This window comes from Emydura macquarii, unplaced genomic scaffold, assembly GCF_026122565.2.
Source record: "Emydura macquarii macquarii isolate MOO-44397 ecotype Brisbane River unplaced genomic scaffold, CSIRO-AGI_Emac_v2 contig_2681, whole genome shotgun sequence".
Classification (NCBI taxonomy): Eukaryota; Metazoa; Chordata; order Testudines; family Chelidae; genus Emydura; species Emydura macquarii.
In genome coordinates this window covers 3,187,433-3,205,771 of record NW_027132818.1, presented here as the reverse complement: position 1 = coordinate 3,205,771, position 18,339 = coordinate 3,187,433, and the positions used below count along the sequence as shown (strand labels likewise).

The 18,339-nt window shown below is 40.8% G+C and overlaps 2 protein-coding genes across 3 annotated transcripts in view; one reads left to right on the top strand and one right to left on the bottom strand.

Moving 5' to 3' along the window:
• Positions 1-3,619: 3,619 nt before the first annotated feature.
• Positions 3,620-11,386, top strand: SOD1 (superoxide dismutase 1). The gene is made up of 5 exons (XM_067565614.1): positions 3,620-3,782; positions 5,239-5,332; positions 6,117-6,186; positions 9,024-9,141; positions 11,076-11,386. Exons 1-5 carry the CDS (start codon positions 3,702-3,704, stop codon positions 11,184-11,186), a joined length of 474 nt encoding a protein of 157 aa, XP_067421715.1. The 5' UTR covers positions 3,620-3,701; the 3' UTR covers positions 11,187-11,386.
• A 146-nt stretch (positions 11,387-11,532) lies between these two features.
• The window catches only part of SCAF4 (SR-related CTD associated factor 4), a 76,250-nt gene continuing 69,443 nt past the window's right edge, over positions 11,533-18,339 (bottom strand). For both annotated transcript variants that reach the window (XM_067565612.1, XM_067565613.1), the window contains one exon: positions 11,533-16,277. In XM_067565612.1, the coding sequence (XP_067421713.1) occupies positions 15,442-16,277 (836 nt within the window). In that variant the 3' untranslated portion in view covers positions 11,533-15,441. The remainder of the gene's footprint in view (positions 16,278-18,339) is intronic.

Below are 18,339 nucleotides of genomic sequence, written 5' to 3'. Positions count from 1 at the left end.
TTTAACTAACTTTTTTTAAGCTATAATTACTTTGTATTACATGGCAAATGGTCTAGTGTGTCTGACTCTTCTTTTTGATAATGTTATGTCAGTTTGTCTCATGTGTTGGAGGATAAACAAGGCCAGATCTTGCTAAATCTAATAACTACAGGGGAAAATTATGTAACCCTGTTTGGCAATATCATAGGCAGATTTGGAGTCAGGCCTACAAATTATATAAACATATTTAAAATAAATAGTGGCACATTGCTTGTGGGAGATTGGTTTAAAATAGTTTAAGTCTGGGAAGTTAGTAGCTTGTCATTATGGTACAAATGATCTATGGCTTCAGTGTCCTTATGCAACTAGTCAGAGGTTAGATATACAGGACTCTAGAATGTTGTCTCATTCAGTTTCTTCTAGTTCTGATTATGTCTCTGGTTGCAATAGGTTTGGTGTGCATAAAGCATGCATAGTTTTGAAACTAAATTATTGTTAACCCTTTTGACCTGAGTGGTTAGCAAATATTTGGGTCTTGGGGGTTATTTCTGTTAGTGTTTGGGACTTCCTGAGCCCCCCCATCACTTATCCCCCAGAGCTCCATCTAGATTGATGGTTTCTAATTTAACTCCTTCTGGGACAATGTAGCAGGAAAGCAAGGAACAATTTGATCAGAGGAATTTTTCTAACCACAGTCATTTTACTCTTAAGCACTTGAGAGTTACAAATCTTTCAAAACAACAACAATCCTGAGATACACCTCCCTTAGTCTGATCTCACTCTCCCGTGAGTCTGAGGTTTGCTAGTGTTCCAGGTTGGGCAGAGTCTGTTCTGCCCACTATCTCCGGTATGTTTCTCTTACATGTGGCAATGGTTGACTGACCCCTGCACAGAGCTGACTCAGCTCTTTTGTACAGACTCTGTCTCTGATCCATGTGCTTCAGCAGAGCTAGAAAGCTCCACCTCCCCCCCCCCCATCACCTTTGCCTTACCTGTGGGCCCGGTGTAGTAATAACATTATTCCAGAGGGCTGGACCAGCAGTTGGGTGACAATCAAAGTCACTGGCCTTAGATGGTGGTATTGATGGCTTCTCAAAGAGTTGGCAAATGCCTTTCTTGGATAGGGCAACCGCCTGGAATGCAATACAAGGCTGCCCTCAGGCAAGTTTAAACATGTTTTCAACTCATAATACAAAATGAAACTCATAATTTGATACAGACATATCCCAGTCTGTCACAGAGTCATTTCAATGTGGCCTTCAAAGAGAAAAAACAGGTGTCTGGGCTTATGATGTAGAAATGTTTGTAAAATGAAGCAGAAATCAGGGGTTCAGCTTGTTTTTAATAGCAGAAATTCAAATCTTGTCTACCCTGGAAGATTTTATGGCAATATGAAATTGAGACATTGCAGAACACCAGAAAGCTGAGCGTTTAAGAGAGGAAGGCATTTTTAGTCAGACTGTTTAAAAAGCTGTTTTGTATTTGTTCTTGTTCACAATTATGCTTAAGAAGGTGTGAGATAAAGGACGTCTTTGTTAAATCAGTACCCCCATGTCACATTAAAAGCTCATGTCGTATCTGGTTTCTGTAAGGCAAGGGCATACGCTGTAAGGGAAGCCTGACAAGCAACTGAACAAACTCTAAAATGAGTGGATATTAGTTCAAGTAATTTCCACTGATTGGCAAGTTCCACTGGTTTGTATTATTAAATATAATGGTTCTCTGACTGTATGACCATTATAAAACACTATTAATCTGGTATTAGAGTGGAAACAGTCAGTATCTATTGCCTTTCTGGCAAGAAATATTTGCAAAAATGGTAGTATGAAATTGTCACCCCTTTCTGGTCAGTGACAGTTATGCCATTGACTTTATTGGGGCAGTATTTTACCCATAGTGTTGTACGCCCACATTGCATTGGTGTATGTAGGGCGATGGAGAATCAGGTAATTTCAATGCTGTTCCAGAACACCCTAGTGGCAAGAGCTCTTGCATTCTGCTTTCTATGGTGTTCATAAACCCCTTTTTCTACATTTCACAAGTTTTACCTGGATGTAGCCAGACTACTTTATAAGGTCCTCAACATTTCCTGTGAGATTCTGAGTGCATACTTATCACTCTCAGTGCTTGCTGACATGGGACTGTAGGGTCAGAGCCTTTCTTCCCTATCCTCTTGCATCTTCATGCCTTACTGGCTATCCCTCATCCAATAAAAAATTGCCTTTTTGGGATTGCTGTTTGCCAGAAGCTGGGAATGGCCGCATGACCAGTGGGATGGATCAGGTGATGATTGATTACCTGTTCTGTTCATTCCCTCTGAAGCACCTGGCATTGGCCACTGTTGGAAGATAGTATACTGAGCTAGATGGACCATTGATCTGACACAGTATGGCCATGCTTATGCTCTTTTTTTTCAAAACTCAAGGGAACTCATGCTGTGAGTTTGCCTCCCTCCCAAGTTGGCTGGATCACATCCTTTCTGTCCCATTTCTCTTTGATGACAAGTTTAAAGAGGTAGAGATTTTCCAAATGTTATGAGTGAGATTTTAAATCTCATGGACTTTTATGGTGAAACTGCTATGGAGGACGGCCTCTTTGATTTTTTGGATGAGATGCAATTATGGGACCAAAAGTTTCAGTGAGAGTCAGTGATATATGGTTTTTAGCAAGCCCGTGAGTTTAGAAGCAGAATGAAATGTGCAAAGTTAGTTCCCTGGTCTGACTAAAAGCAAGATGAGATGTGCTCAGCTAATAACAATAATAAAATCCAGCTCCAGCTAGGGATAGAGTGGAATGGGCCTGACTAGCTGCTGTGCCTGACTAAAAGATTCAAATCGTGAAAGTGTCAGTGAACACAGAACTTGTTTTATCCTTAGCTGAATGGAATTATTGCAATTTAGCCCTATCTCCACAATGTGAGGGTGGAAGAACATTAACTATAGTGATGAGATGATTTAAAAAAACAAAAACACCCTGTAATCATGCTTGTCGCCTTTTTTTATGCAACAACAAGCCCTGAGGAGCTGACATTTTCTTTGGGAAAGCTCCAGAAAGCTCATTTGCTGTAGGTTCAATCAATGCAACACATTCCAGCCATTTGTAACTTTGCAGGATCACAGCCTTTCACCCAGGCAGCCAATTGTAGTTAAAATAAAAACTGCCTCCTCCCACAGGGCGGGAGGAACGGGACTGGGACTGAGGGACATACACTATACTGATGTCATCAGTGTCAGTGAGGATCTGGTCTGGCGATTGATCTCCCGGGGCACAGATGCGGCTGGGCTACGCAGAGGTGCATGCCCCGTTGGCCCTGCCTCCTCTGTCTCATGCAATGGTTCCAGAGACCAGGGCCTCTGCGTCACTCCACTCTTCAGTCCCGAGTGCACTAGTGCTGGATTAGGCAAGGGATGAAACCAGGAGCACACGCTGAGTGTGGGGCGGCTGCCTCGTGATTAAGAACGACGGGCGGGGGGAGGGGGGAAGTTGTGTGACAGCGCTCCCTCTCCTGATTGGTGGGTTCGGGTGGCGGATTCTATCGCCTGCTTGGCCAAGCCTCTCCCGGGGCGGGCAGAGCGGTGCAAGCGAGCGTTGTGATTGGCTGCGCGGCGGCGGGGCCGGTATAAGAAGCGCGGCGGGACGCAGAGTCACTCGTAGGGAGGGTGGTACCAGCACAGGCAGCTCTCGGTGGTTCTCAGCTGGCTAGGTTCTGGGCGTGCGGGGATATGGCGGCGGCTACGAAGAAGAAGGCCGTGTGCGTGCTGAAGGGGGACGGCCTCGTGCACGGCGTCATCCTCTTCGAGCAGGTCAGGGCCGGGGGCTCGGCCGGGCTTGTGTAACCTGCGGGGCGCCGGTTACGCGAGGGCCGAGCAAGGCTGGCGGCCGGGGATCCGCGGGGCCGTCCCGGCGGGGGAGGAGGGCGGAATTGCTGAGTCACGGGGGGGGGGCGGCACGAGCTGCACTGCCGCCGGGCGAGCCGGGCCGAGGCTGTTACTGCGGCGGGTATAACTGGCGGTCCGGCTGGGGGGGGTGGCGTCACTCGCCTACCTGGGTACTGGGGCGCTCGGACCCGCCCCGCGTTTGCTTGAGACTAACGGTGACGCTGTTGCCTTGTCTGGGGAGGGGGGAGCCGCGCCCCCCGGCCAGACGCAGTCGCAGTGCGAGCTGGCACGTGGCTATAGAGGCAAGGGCGCGATCACTTGTCGCACTTTAACCCCTGCTCCGCAGTGTCCTAGCCGCGATGCAGGGCAGCGCAGACGCGTTGTTCCTAAGGCCCCCGTCCCTGTGATGGCTTCGCGGCCTGGATTTTTTTTAACTGCTCCTGATTTCCCCCCGCTCCCCCCTTTCCTGCTGCCCCAGGTGGGAATGAAGCTCTTCCAGGGTAGGTGGCTGCACGTCCACTTCCATACCTGAAATGGCTTTCCAGAACCAGTCTCAAACTACTTGCCAGCGGAAGGCCTTATGGGCACTAGTTTCTCAACCTTTTAAGTAGCAAATACCCCCCAACTCCTGAATTTTAGTAAGTACCCCAACACTCCATTTTCATGGGATTTTATATTTACAGACTAATGCGAGCCGTATGTTGGAAGGAGGGCTGAGTATTGAAGGCTGTGATATGACAGATGTCAGATCTAGTGTGGGTAGGGTTACCACCTTTACACCAGGGGTGTACAACTCAAGTATGTACCTAGGCTGGAGGTGATGTTGGCCAAAGCTAGGCGGCTTTGAGCGGCTTGCTGAGGAATATAAAGCACCCTGCCAAATTTTTTGCCATAGATATGAGGGGGAACCCTGAGAGAGAGAGAGGCAGGAAAAGAGGGTAACTGGTGAAATCTGGGGTTCATAGTTGTTAATTTCACTGCTCAGCTAGAGCTGTAAAATTGACAAGTTTTCTGGGCTTTGAGCCAGGGAGGGGGCTGCCACCTGGGTGAGTTTGGGGGGGGGGGTACTGCTGCCTGTCTGCCAGCCTGGGAGGTGGGTGACTGTCACCCAATCAGAGATGCTGTGTATTTTCATTTAAGGCTGGTGGCAGCTCCAAATTTGGATGGACTGACTATATTTCATGAACTTAGTTGTCCTAATTACTGCATCAGTTGTTCACAACTATGGAGTGCTGTACGAATTATGGGACTGCAAGCTGTATCCTCTCCATGGATTAGGAAGACTCAGTGCAGCCATATCTGCTGCCTTAAAACTCTACAAGTCCTGAACTAATTGTTGTTGATTAACAAAGAAATAACTGTGTATCTTTTCCATTTGAAGGATAATGGACCAGTAACTGTTTCAGGACGTATTGAAGGTTTGACTGAAGGAAACCATGGCTTCCATGTCCATGAATTTGGCGACAACACTAACGGTAGGGTTCTTGTCTGGGCTGTCTTGCTACAGCTAAACTGCATTCTGATACCTTTTAAATTTATGGCCTTGACATCATGATTGTTCTTAATATCATGTCTTGCAATACTACAAAACTACTGTAGTGATACTCATACTGGAATCACTCTTGTGTGAACTCAATTTCTGTGTACTGAAATGTAAGGAAAGCAATATCAAATGAAGGTCTCTTGTCATGCTAGTTGCTGAGAGCGGTATCACACCAAGAAAATGATGGCATTAGACCATTGCCTGTGAGCAATTAACACAGTAGTTTAAAATCTGAAAGCAAATGGGTAATGAAATGAGGGGCTCTCTAACTTGAGGTCAGCTAGCTCCAATTTGATATCATATTGGATAATGTTTAACTCATTATTCTATGCCCACTATTTGGCCAATAGATTTTTAAAGTATCATTTTCAGTTGAAGCTAAGGATTGACTCAGTGGAGATTGATTTAACCTTCCATATTAATCTGGACCATCTAGGTCAATTTGAGGAAGCTTGTGCTGACTGTACTCCTGACACAGAATGAATAAAGAGCTCTGGAAGATCTCAAAGAAGCATCTCTTTTTAATAAACTAGTGGTATTTCAGGGCAATAGTCATTCATCTTCCTTTAAGTGGAAAGTGTCATTCTTACAACTCAGTAACTATTGCCTATATTAAACTTGTACAAGGTGTCTTGCTGGGCAAAAAGATAAATTATGCATCTGAAAAGAATGATCAGTTCTGCAGTAACTTTGTACTGAAGACTCATTTGTTACAGGATGTACCAGTGCAGGTGCTCACTTCAATCCTGAAGGCAAAAAACATGGTGGACCACAGGATGGAGAGAGGTGAGCATCAGTATTTAACTTTGTGTTCTGTGGATCTCTACTAGAGAGAAACTGCTCTTAACACCAGTTGCTCCACCACCCCAACTATGTTCCAGGGAACTGGTGTAATGTTCACCCTTTATTGATATTTCTCAGTCTTCCAGCCATGGCAGTTCAGCTGTAGATCACAAATTGCAATATCTAGCTCACCCCCCCACAGTGCCTATTAAGAGCTGAGACACACTCCCTCCTCCCCCCAGTAAACAGGAAGGAGAAACTGCAGTGTAGAGCAAGCTGCAGTCTTAAGCTATATGTGTAGTTGAACTGCACAGTACAGGAGTAGGGAACCACAACTAGGAGCGTCTCTGGGAAGGGGGGTACTGGGAGGATACTAGTGAAAGAAGCATAGTGGGGGACTAACTCATTACCTGGTGAATGAAGGAGGATGTCCAGCTGCAGGAACATAAGTCTTTGACAGGTATCAGGGTTGACCATACCAGTAGGTGGATGCTTTGCACTAGTAGAGATCTGCTAATGGCTATGCCCTATGTCAGTCAATTTCAGTATTACTGTGTGTAGCCCCAAGCTGCACTTCAACTGGCTGACATCACTCTCTAGTTTAGAAAAGATCTAGGTGGACTCCTATACTGTTATGAAAACACAGGCTAATATATGAAGTGGGAATTCTAGTTAACTTTTATGACCCATTACTAAAAGGTCAGTGTAGTGGCTTGATGGGAGCATTAGGCACTCACAGCTAAGTTTAAATTTGAGCCAGGTTTTGTTCCTTTGGAAACTCCAGAAGCCCAGTCATGTTATGTTGTGTATGATGCACTTGTGCATAACTGACAAATGACAGAACATTCAATGTTTGAGAGCATTGCCATCTAATTAGGTAATTGGCACTGGTGGTGGGGTTGATCAGAATTGCATCTAGATTTATTATAGTGGTGGCAAAAAAGGTGAAGGAGTTAGGCTAGTGTCCATAGTCACAAAACTGACTAGATTACAGTGTTGTGTGGGTGTTTAAGCATCTAATCAAATATTTGCCTATAATGGGACCTAATTTGTCATCTTCATCATATTGATCAAATACTTGATTTAGGATTTATTGTAAATGTGGTCAGTCATTCCAGATGTTTTAAACATCACATTTAGGGAGGTCCCAAATCAACTTCTAGCAAAGTCAGCCACACAATAAGCATGACTATAACTGTCTGAAATTCGGCTACTTTCATTTGACTGCACTAGAGCAGGATTGTAAGAACCACAACTGCTTTTACCAACCCTTGAAAATTTCTGCCACACTTCCAGCAGAAGTGGGTACAATTTAACTTTGGCATTTGGATGTTGGCTGTAGTGGCCTACTTAATTGCTTATGTAGTCATTTTGTAACCATCTTTGGAAAATATTCTTCAATCTCTACCACTCCTATTTTGTAATTAGACTTTTGAGCCTTCCTTCAATATAAAGTTTAAAAAAAAAAGCTTTAATCTGTACTATGTTTGAAAGTCTAGATGTATGTTTGGGGAGAAACTAGCATACAATTTTAAAGGAAAATTGTGCCTCTAAACCACTGCAACTCCAGAGGATTCAGCAAAAAGTGTGAAAGCAACTGTTAACTATCTACTTCAAGATTCTCTTTAAAAAAGATTTTGGTATTGGCTGTTGTCAGAATACCAGACTGGATGAACAGTTAGTCAGAGCAGTAATTCATCTGTCTCCAAATATCTGATCATAACTAAGATTTTTTTCAAATTCCTGGATAACTAGAGCAAGCAAAGACTTTGTCTTGCCTATAGTTTATTTTGCAATTCATAAGATACAGATGTCACAAAAGAGAGAGTACAGGCAATGACACTAGTACAAGCAAAATACAGCCAAACACTAACATGAATCTCTAATTGGTATTTGGACATTACTCATCTAAACTATACACCAGTATCCCACATTTTTCTCTGGGAATCCTACTTCTGGAAAATCCTGGACTTCAGAGAACAAAAGCAAATCTAACTCCCCCTCCCCTTTGCCCGCTTGATGAGAATCGGATAATGGGAATTGGATACTGAGGAGAATGTTCCACAGTATGGCAGAACCCTGGAAAAGACCAAGTAAGGTCCCTTGTTATAAGAATACCATAACAAAACAATGGTCACTTATAGTCCAAATCATTGAGGTACCTACTTATTTTTTTTCCTTTCACTTGGCAATTTGCTCTGGCAATCCAACCTGCTTTGATTCAAACAGCTGTTCATAGCCACTGAAAGAGTAAGTATTGTGTTACTGCATCAAGCTTTTAAAACTGTGGCTAGAACACCTATGCTGTTGTCAGTAAGATGTTTGTCAGAGTGTAAGCCCAGCTTATAGTTTTACCTACTCAAAATGAGTAACTTATGTGAATGTGTTACAGTATGGTAAGTGTGGGCAGATCAACTGTACTAGCTGGGCTTTTTGCAGATTTTTGTAGGCTTGACTGCCATATGTCTTGGTTAAGCCATGCTTGTTCCTTTTCCTAATATCTGCATGTCCAAAACACTGTTTTGTTAGTCCTAAGCAGAGCTCTGAAGACTGAAGTCCAACTGAAGTTTCCCTGCAGATACGTTGGCAGATCTTGCCTATCCTTCAATATCTGACTTTTTAAAAAAATAGCATGAGGACTTAAATTGGGGAGAGGATGGAGTTAGAGGGTATGCTTTACTCACTACTTCAGTTCAAAACTTGGTACAAATAACTCACTACTTCGTATTAAACAAATCAGGAATCTAACACTGTCAGTCATTAAATGGAGAAATACCTTTTCTAGTGGCAAATGGCTCAGACTTTAACTCAATTCAGACTTCTATTTCTGTGGATTCTAGGCATGTTGGAGATCTCGGCAATGTGACTGCTAATAAAGGAGGTGTGGCAGAAGTGTTTATTAAAGATTCTGTAATTTCTCTTACGGGACCAAACTCCATTATTGGACGCACCATGGTGGTAAGCATATTCATTAGCTGATCTCTACTAAAGTCATTTTGTGAAACTGAAATCTGGTACAGTGCCCCTGTACTACAGAATCTACCATTTTTTCTGCAAAAAAATCTGAACCAAATAAGCTGATGCAGGGACATTTTGTAAACATTGTAGTATTAACTAAATAGCCCTATTCTTCTAAATAGGTTGTTTTCTTTAGACACCCAATGTCAGCATCAGCACTTCTGGATACCTTAAATGAATTCTGCAATTCAAACCACTTTCATGTTTCAGAATCTCACTTCCCCATAGACTACTACAGCAACAATTATGCTTTTGCCAGCAAGAATCTGTGGTGCCCTATAAACATAGGGATAGCATCAGGCCCTCATGAAACAAAAAAATACAATAAGCTGCAGCCTAAAGTTACCTGAAGCTTTGCAGAACTTGCTAATAACAAGCCACTATTGCTATATGCACAAGTCATGCTGAAGGATGACTTTCCAGCCTCAAATGTGTAAGCTGATCTGTGACTTTAAAACACTTGAAGTGGTTCTGTTGCACAGACTGAGCTACCTGTTTTTTGTAGGTTCACAATTTAAAGCCTCCTTTAAAATGACATGGCAAACTTGATGGATGTTTCATAATGAAATGAATGCTTTGGACCAATTCTGTATTGTGTGAGCGGAGAAGATACCAGCTTCAAGCTGGGAAGGTTAAAAGCTACTTGCACATCAAAGGATGGGAAAAATCTTGATCCTTTTTAAAACTAGGGAGAGGCAGGAAAGGGCTGAACATCTTAGAGATCTTGAGCTACAAATGCGTAGTTCTTCCCTGCTGAGCTTTAATGTCATCTAAAGCATTTCATCAGTCTGTTACAAGTAGCACAAACTTATCAAACAACTTGATTTCTCTGGGTGATGTTTCCTGGCTGGCAGGTGGTTTCTGGCAGTCCTAGATTCTGAATCTTTCATTCCCTCCTTCACTTAGCAATCTGTGCTTTTTTCCAACTCTCCTGACAAGTCTCTCAATGGGTGAGATATTAAGGGAACTTGACTAAAGGAAATACTAGATCTTGTGTCTTTGATTGCTTCCTGTATTTAGGTATGGGTTTCAGGTAACTGGTTTGAGTACAGGTAATCTAATACATTGAAGGACTTGACAAGGCACTCTAGCAATGATGGTTAAAATAGCAACCTAATAGCAAAACTGCTAACCTTTAACAGCTCGTTTAATTAGTGCCATAACACATTAGGTGGGTATTCCATTACTCTGAATCTCTGATGGTAGGCAACTATAATGCGGAGTTCTTCTTCAGGAGGCATGCTGTGCATGATGCACTTGCATCCCAGGATCGTGAATGCAGTGTAAAATCCACTTGTATTGGCCTGCATTACTATTTGACCAAGCAGTGAAACAACTTGTACTATAAATTGATCTAAGGGATGGCACAAGCACTAGCTAGGCATGCTTTGCCATCTTACTGGTGGTTAATCTTCATATTGACTCAGGTCCTGATTGCTGATGAATCTGAATAGTAACTAGATTAATACTCAGCTTTTTGGTAATGGTGCCAAGATTGAGGCTGAAGTTTAATTTTTCTAAATTTGGTTTTTAATGGGGGTTTCAGCTTGCAAATGAGAACTAGGTTATTCTTACCACCAATCTTGACTTAAGGAAATATTTACTCAGCATGAGTGTCAAGTTAAATGCACTTAAAGAAATTGTGTGCAGAATGTTAGTAGCTTGCTCACTTTACAAGCACTTCCAGATTGAGTAACTTAGACTGTCTCCAGCAACATAAGGGAGGTATACAAACTAGATGGCAAAAGCTTGTCCTGGTGGTGTGAACTGGAATTCAGAGGAGCACTAATGTTTAAGTTCGTGGCTGAAGGTAGAAATGTTAAAATACTTTACATCTAACATGCATTAAGAACCTTTTTTCTCTCTTTGCACAGGTTCATGAGAAAGAGGATGACTTGGGTAAAGGGGGAAATGAGGAGAGCTCCAAAACTGGCAATGCTGGTGCTCGTCTGGCTTGTGGTGTTATTGGACTAGCAAAGACCTAAATATTGACTTTACCTAGAAGCATTTGAAGATGAAAATGAAAAATAGGCTATAGCAATGTACATTTCACTGAAAGCACCAAATAGCTTGGCCTTGTTCTGGTAAAAGCTTTATCTTTAAACACAGTGCTATTTTGTCTATGTATTGACTAGCCAGACTTAATTTTGTACAATGTGTACTGCAATTAAAATGTTGATGGAAATATTTATCTCCTGCCAAACTCTGTTCTAGGTACTAAACAAGGATAGGGTCAATATCACAATATGCATGGCTGCAGTGGTTTCCAGTTTTTTAAAACCTTTGCACATGTGCAACAGTTACTTAAGGCCTAGAGTGAGCACTCTAATATGAACAGTACAACCTTCTACATACTTAAGGGATATAGTTACAGGCCAGCAGTCATTCCTTCAACATCTAGCACCATTGATCATGCATAGGCTACATAAACTGGGTTCTCCATATGGATTCATTTCTCTATTCTGTGCTGGAAGACCAAGTAACACTCTCAATGGAGTATCTAAAACATGTTATGAAAATAGAACTTACTATGGTTCTCTTTATAAAGTTATCTCCTCTCCTCTTGAAAGGAGTAATTATGGAAGCAAATGCTGGGCACACCTTTGATACACAGCTCTTTGACTGCTCACTTAATTACATTAGTATTGCTGTAAAACAGCCCTACAACATGCCCAATTTTGCCAGCTTGAAGGTAAAACTTTCCCCTGCCTCTGATGTAGGGGACAACACCATCACTAAAAGCTATGAATGAATTTAGCTTAATATGAAAAAATCAGGACATTTCTCTCAAGGTGTAGCCATGGGGTATTTTAGGGTGGGAGGGTATCAAACAAACCTAATACTGTCAAAGGAGAAGTTGGGTGTTGCTATTTCAGTTATGGGGCAGGAGGAGGTGGTCAGAAAAAGGCAATACCATGGCAGCCTTGAGCTTTACCATTTTATCATAAAGTGAAGTATTATGCAAAAGTACTTGTCTATCTAGATCCATAAGATAGAGACTCCTAGTGCAAGTAAATCATACCTCTTGACCTACTTAGGTTGACTAGCTGAAATGGCTTGGGTAGATAAACTATCACCAATGAGGCGGCTTGGCCAAGCTTGTATTGGTAAAATGGCAATGCACATCCTGAGGATGTCCTTATTCTTTGAAGTTCAAGGTTTTTCTCTAAGCAGTGACAGATTTAAAAAGGCATTTCAAGGGTCAAATAATTGCTGCTACATACTTTTTAGACAGTTCTATTTAAGTCTCAAAAGGAAAATTAATTTTAATGAATTCTATCAACATTTTCAAATAAACTGTGAGCCATGGAAGTTGTTTGCATTTCTAGACACCTCACTTCCCATGTAATTAATTGCAAATGGAAGGGTTCTTTGAATAGCAACAAATGCAGTATGCTTACATTCATTAGAGGTGGCAAACAATTATAAGGGTGGTAGGCAACTCTGCCTTTTTCAGTGTTAGTCTATTTGACTTGGTTATGATAGCAGCAACACAGGAAGTGGATAGTGTAGCATTACTCTTAAGCACAGATGCTGAACATTTGAAATAGAAGATGAGATGGTGATATTGGTGTACACCCTAACAACCCTTTCCTTTAAAACCAACTTATTGAACAACGTGCCCAAGTCTGACTTTATTTTGGGATTGCAGAGGATGTTTGTCTCCATGGTGAAATAACTCAAGTGAGCTTACTAAAAAAAGTCAATACTACATTAAGCACTAGTCTTGCAGGAAAGCTTGCACAATTCCACCTACCACTTTCATTCAACTGTTTTAATCACTACAGCTTAAACTCCTTTTTGTAGAATGACTGGCGTTTATATAAATGTTCAGCTATTTACTTTCAAAACCAAAGATTTTCTTACACCACCTGACAGTTAATGTAATAGTGCAACAGCCTGAAAGTTTTATGCTGTACTTATAAAATAAGCAGAAAGAATATTCAATTGCAATGACCAAACAGAATAGTTTGAATGGAAAGGGAGCACTATCAGCCATTTACTATGAAAATACTCCTTTCCAAAGTAGTAATAATCCAGACCAGTTGCTTGAGTTCACAAACAGCAAAACTTCAGCACCCTTTCAGCAATGCCTGGTTGCATTAATCTAAGTGTAACTCATATTACAGGTATCCTAAGCGTAGATTTAAAAAAATTAGCTGAAAAGTGGAAGCAGTTGAATATTAATGAAGCAGGCTAGCCAGAAATATGCACTATTCCACATAATTTAATTTTACTGGCACACTAAAAGGTAAATATGTTTGATTAATGTTGAAAAAATGATCTTATACAGGGCACTATTAAGAAATGGCACTGCAAGCAGAGTTTAAGAAGTTGATAATAGTGTTTGAAAACAACCAGAAAATCTCTCTCCTAAGGGGAGATAGAAGTATAGGGTGACACTTGGGAGGCTTATGTATTATAGGTCACACATCTCCTTCATGGTTGTCACCATGTTTTTTGATAAAATGTATCAAATCCACTCAAACACCTACCTCTCATCAAATTATGGCAGTTGTTGCTAAAAGTTTTATATTTAGGCAGAAATACCTGTGTTTGTAGATTAAAAAAGTTAGGTCCAATGGCCCAGCATGAAACAAACATTAAGGATACACAAATTTTAAACACATGGAGTTTGAGTTCACTACAAGTATGTAAACAGTTTTTTTCTCTTTATTCTGCTACTGCAAGAACAAAAATATATGTCCTCTTCTCCCTCCCTCCGCGCCAAAAAAAAAACCCGGCTCTGAAAAAGTATTGATGTAAGAAAGCAGCTGCCCTTCACTTAGAAAGAAAAATCAATTTTAAATTGCAGAGCACATTTACCCCCAGGGGAAAAACATTTAAATATGGACAAGATTCATAAAATTTTTTCCACTACATTAACAGGCTCCAGTTGAACCTTTCTAACATAAGCCTCATTTTCTTGTGCATAGGGTAATCAAGGAGAAAGAGCTTCCATACAGAAAATTCTTTGGAGTTTTGTGGTTTGGTTCAGTTGACTGTTGGCAGTCTCTAAACTGTTTGCATTTGAAGGGCTATTAGAATTAGTACTTGCCCTTCTGTAGTTTATTGTACAAAAAATAATTTGTCAGATGGAGAGAGTACAGTTAAACTTACACAAATACAGGAATGTGTATTCTTCCATTAGTTTGATAGTTACACCACCACATGGGCAAAAAGTTTAAACCTACCTTCATGCTAGAGTACAGAAGGTAGACGGGTAATTTTAAATAAACAAACAATAGTAATTGGCTAGACTTGTGTGAATGAACAGGCAGCATTTTATAAAATCATTGAATACCCCAATCCCCACTTAAAAAAAATAGGTTAGCATTTTGAATTGGTGATTTGGTGTCTTTGATTTCTCTTCCACCCCCCTTTCCAAAAAAGCATTAATGAATTACAAGTACAAAAGATGCTGAACTGGTGCTTCCCCAGCCCACCACATACAATATAACATTAAAGAGCAGACAACACTGTCTGAAGTGGTCTGCTTTGTCAGTAAGTTTTTTTAAATGGTTAATTAGGGCAACAATTATTATAGAACCAATTGGAGGAAAAAATAAAACCTTGATTGCATTGCAAACACTAAACAATTACCTCTTCAAACAACATTTAAAAACCACTAACCTTTACCTAGTATGGTCAAGTAGATCATTAAAATGCAGCAATCTAAAAATCAAAATAACTGTTACAAATAAAAATTTGCTTTTGTGAATAGCTACACAAACAGATGTATTTCTTTTAACAATTATAAACAAAATAGTCTAATTTAGACTCCAGTACAGCATTAACAGTTCAAACTTTAAGATGTTGAACAATCCTTTTCCACTTCAGTGCAGTGTAGGAAGAATAGCACACGTTAAAGTTTGTTACGAAAATAGAGTTTATTAAAAACACATCCCTATTGTTTTGAGGAGCTTTCACCGTTACCTTTTCTTAAATTAAAAAAAAAAAAAAAAATAGAAAGCACTTCTACTTCTGATTTGTAAACTTTTTAAAGTCAAAACTTTAAAAAGTTACAGCAAAAATGGGTAATATTCATATCTTCAGTATTTTGTGTTATGGTGTTGCTATTTTAAATAGGAGGGAAGCAATCAAATTGCTTACAATTCCCCACAAACTACTGAGGGGCTGTGATATAGCAGAAGCAAATATAATACAGCAATACTGTACAACTCTAAAGCTCTACACTCCAGTAAATGTCACTGTTATGTTTTTGACAAATTCCAGTCTCTAGCGAGGAGCCTCTACAACTGAGCCAGTATCCTTTTCGGCTTGCTCAACAGATGAGGTAGCCTCAGATGTTAACTCTTCATCAGGTTTTACACCTGTAGGTTCAGACTCCCCTTTATTAAGTTCTGAAACAACGTCTGCATTTTCCACTTTACCACTATGCGATTCATGGTTTTTGTCACCATCTGCCCTGTCTGTCAGCTCAGGTTTTTCCTTTCCCCGATTTTCTTCCTTGTCTCTACGAGACTCCCTATCTCTAGAATCTCTCTCTCTGTCTCGGTGTCCACTGGACCGTCTATTTCTCTCCTCCAAGTCTCTATGTCTATCACGTTCAGGGCTTCTTCTTCCCCATTCTCTCCTTTCACGATTACCAAGTCGCTCATGATCTCTATCATCGTTGCGGTTACCATAGCGCTCCCGATCATTTTCTACCCGGTTTCCAAAAGACCTCCTTCCAAACCTTTCCTGGTCTCTATTAGGAGTGAATGTCTGCCTATCATTCCTAAACTGCCTTCCATCTCTATTATCTTCAGGCCCACTTGGTCCTCCAACTCCTGGCATCCCACCAGGCCTGACAAAGTGGCCAGGTGGTGGAAAAGGATTTTTCATTCCATGTGGTGGAGGCATTCCAAAGCTCCCTGGTCCTGGAGGTGGACCTCTGTGCAACATATGGGGAGGCATGTGCCGAGGTGGCATCAAGGGAAACCGTTGTAAATGAGGTGGTGGCATTCCTGGAGGTCGCTGAAGTGGTATTAAACCAGGCCGTGCACCAAGGAGGCCAGTAGATGGTGTCTGTAGCCCAATCACAGGTGCAGGTGGTGTAACTCCTTGAGTACCTGCAAACCAAAAAAGTAAATCTGTTAGAAAAAGGCCAAATGAAACACTTTCATAACCTCAGATTCTCTTATGAAAGAGACCTCATAAAGCTTATAAAAGCTTTGGGTTAGGAAGTGTGGACAAATCAGAACTGCTGGCATAGTATTTGAATTTATCTCAAATACAAGTCTCAAATACACACCTACCATACACTGAACACTGTAAAGGAAAACACCAATTTTTAAAATAGAGGTTGTACGGATACATGTGCATTAAAATAATGAATACTAAATAGTTAAACTCCTGTTTTGTTTTTCCTATGGTTGTCTACTTTCCTAGCCTGGCAGCTATTACTGTGCAGGAGAGACACTGAAGTGGGCTGTTTCTTATCTCCATCTGCCTGCACTGCTCTGGCCACACCTCCACTTTCCCTGCAGTTTATATTCCACAACTGCTGCGGCACCTTCCCTCTTACTCAGCCTGAAAACTGTACTTAAAGCAGGAGACAAGTTAAATTCATACCCAACTGAAAATAGCCAGGATTAGAAGGTAGGCAGCAGGGAGTGAGTGAATGGGAGAAGGGCAGCAGGTGCAGAATTGCTTCCAGAGATTAGTGTGTGGCCAGAACTGGGAGCCAGAGAGATTAGATACAACTCGCTTTACCTTGTTCTTCAAGGTAGCAACTGCCAGACTTTAGCCAAGTTTTAACGTTTTAAAAAAGTCTAACAGTGCAAACTTAAAATGCCAACACCATCATTTTTATATAAGCTGAATTTTGTTTTTAACAGTAGAATTTTCCTTTAAGGAAAATATGATTTTTCACAGTTACTTTATATCCTTCAACCTAAGTCAATTATTTTTCATTCTTAAATCTGGGCTCTATTTGAATGCTGTGGAAAGATATAAAGGGAAAGAAAATATGAAACTTGAGAACACAGCACTAGCGCAGGCTCAGTACAGAGCTTGTTTATATCTGTATGTTCTGCCTCTGGGGATTCAAAACTCAAAAGAATAGATTACAAGAACAGTAACAGCCAAGTATTTAAAGCATGCACTATGTGAGTTTATCTTGCACAGTTCTATACGTTTACAGTTGATAACATGGCTGGCCCATGATATTTAGCTTTTATACTGTATCTACAAACCCAGCTCTGAGACTCATTTCAGTCACTTCTGTTTTCTACTCTGAGAAGTTTGTCTGAAAATACTTCACTTTCCAGACAGAAACTGACACACACACACAAAAGCACTAGACATATTTTATAAGAATGTGTTTTAAAATTTCTAGGGAAAGGAAACTCCAAGACTCAACTTTAACTAGAATATTAGAAAAATTTCACTCATCATAACAAATGTAAATTGCTCTTAATCTATCTTAACTACTTTGTTTTTAAACTTTTATCATGAACAGAATAGGTTTTAGTCATAAAAAGTTACAAGACAGTTAGAGTATGAAAATAAATATAAAGCTAACAATGCAAGTTATAGATGATTTGAAACTTCTCTTCCAGTGGACAGAAATAACCTGAAACCTTAACTGACACTCACATTACATTTTCAAACTACTTAACATATCACCACTGAAGGCCTGCATTTTAAAGCCACCTTTAAAAACAGAGGGGAAAAGATACATCGTGATTTCCTTCACATCCCTCAATGCCATGTCAGCTGTACTGTCTACCCAGTTCAGTGTGAATCTGATTATAGTTAGCCCTCTCTCCCCTTCAGGTAAACGGAACATATTTAATGATCAGTAGTGTGTAATGATCTCCCAAGAGCAATCTCTCAGTACTCCGTTTTGTTTCCAGTTATGGTAACTAAATTTAGATTAAGTTCCTTGGGACTAGGGTCATCTATCTCTGACACCTAGTACTATATCTTCCTTACTTATAACATGGATATTAAAGGGTCTATATAGCAACGGTTTACTGGGAGGAATAATAGAAACTTCAGCTGTTGTACTTGTCCGTGTATGGTCATCCATCTTCTTGCCTTCCTCTCCAAGCAGATACTTTAAATACAGTGTGAGATATTGTGATGCTCTTGGTAAAGGCTAGATGGGAGTTGTAGGGGTTTTTTGGT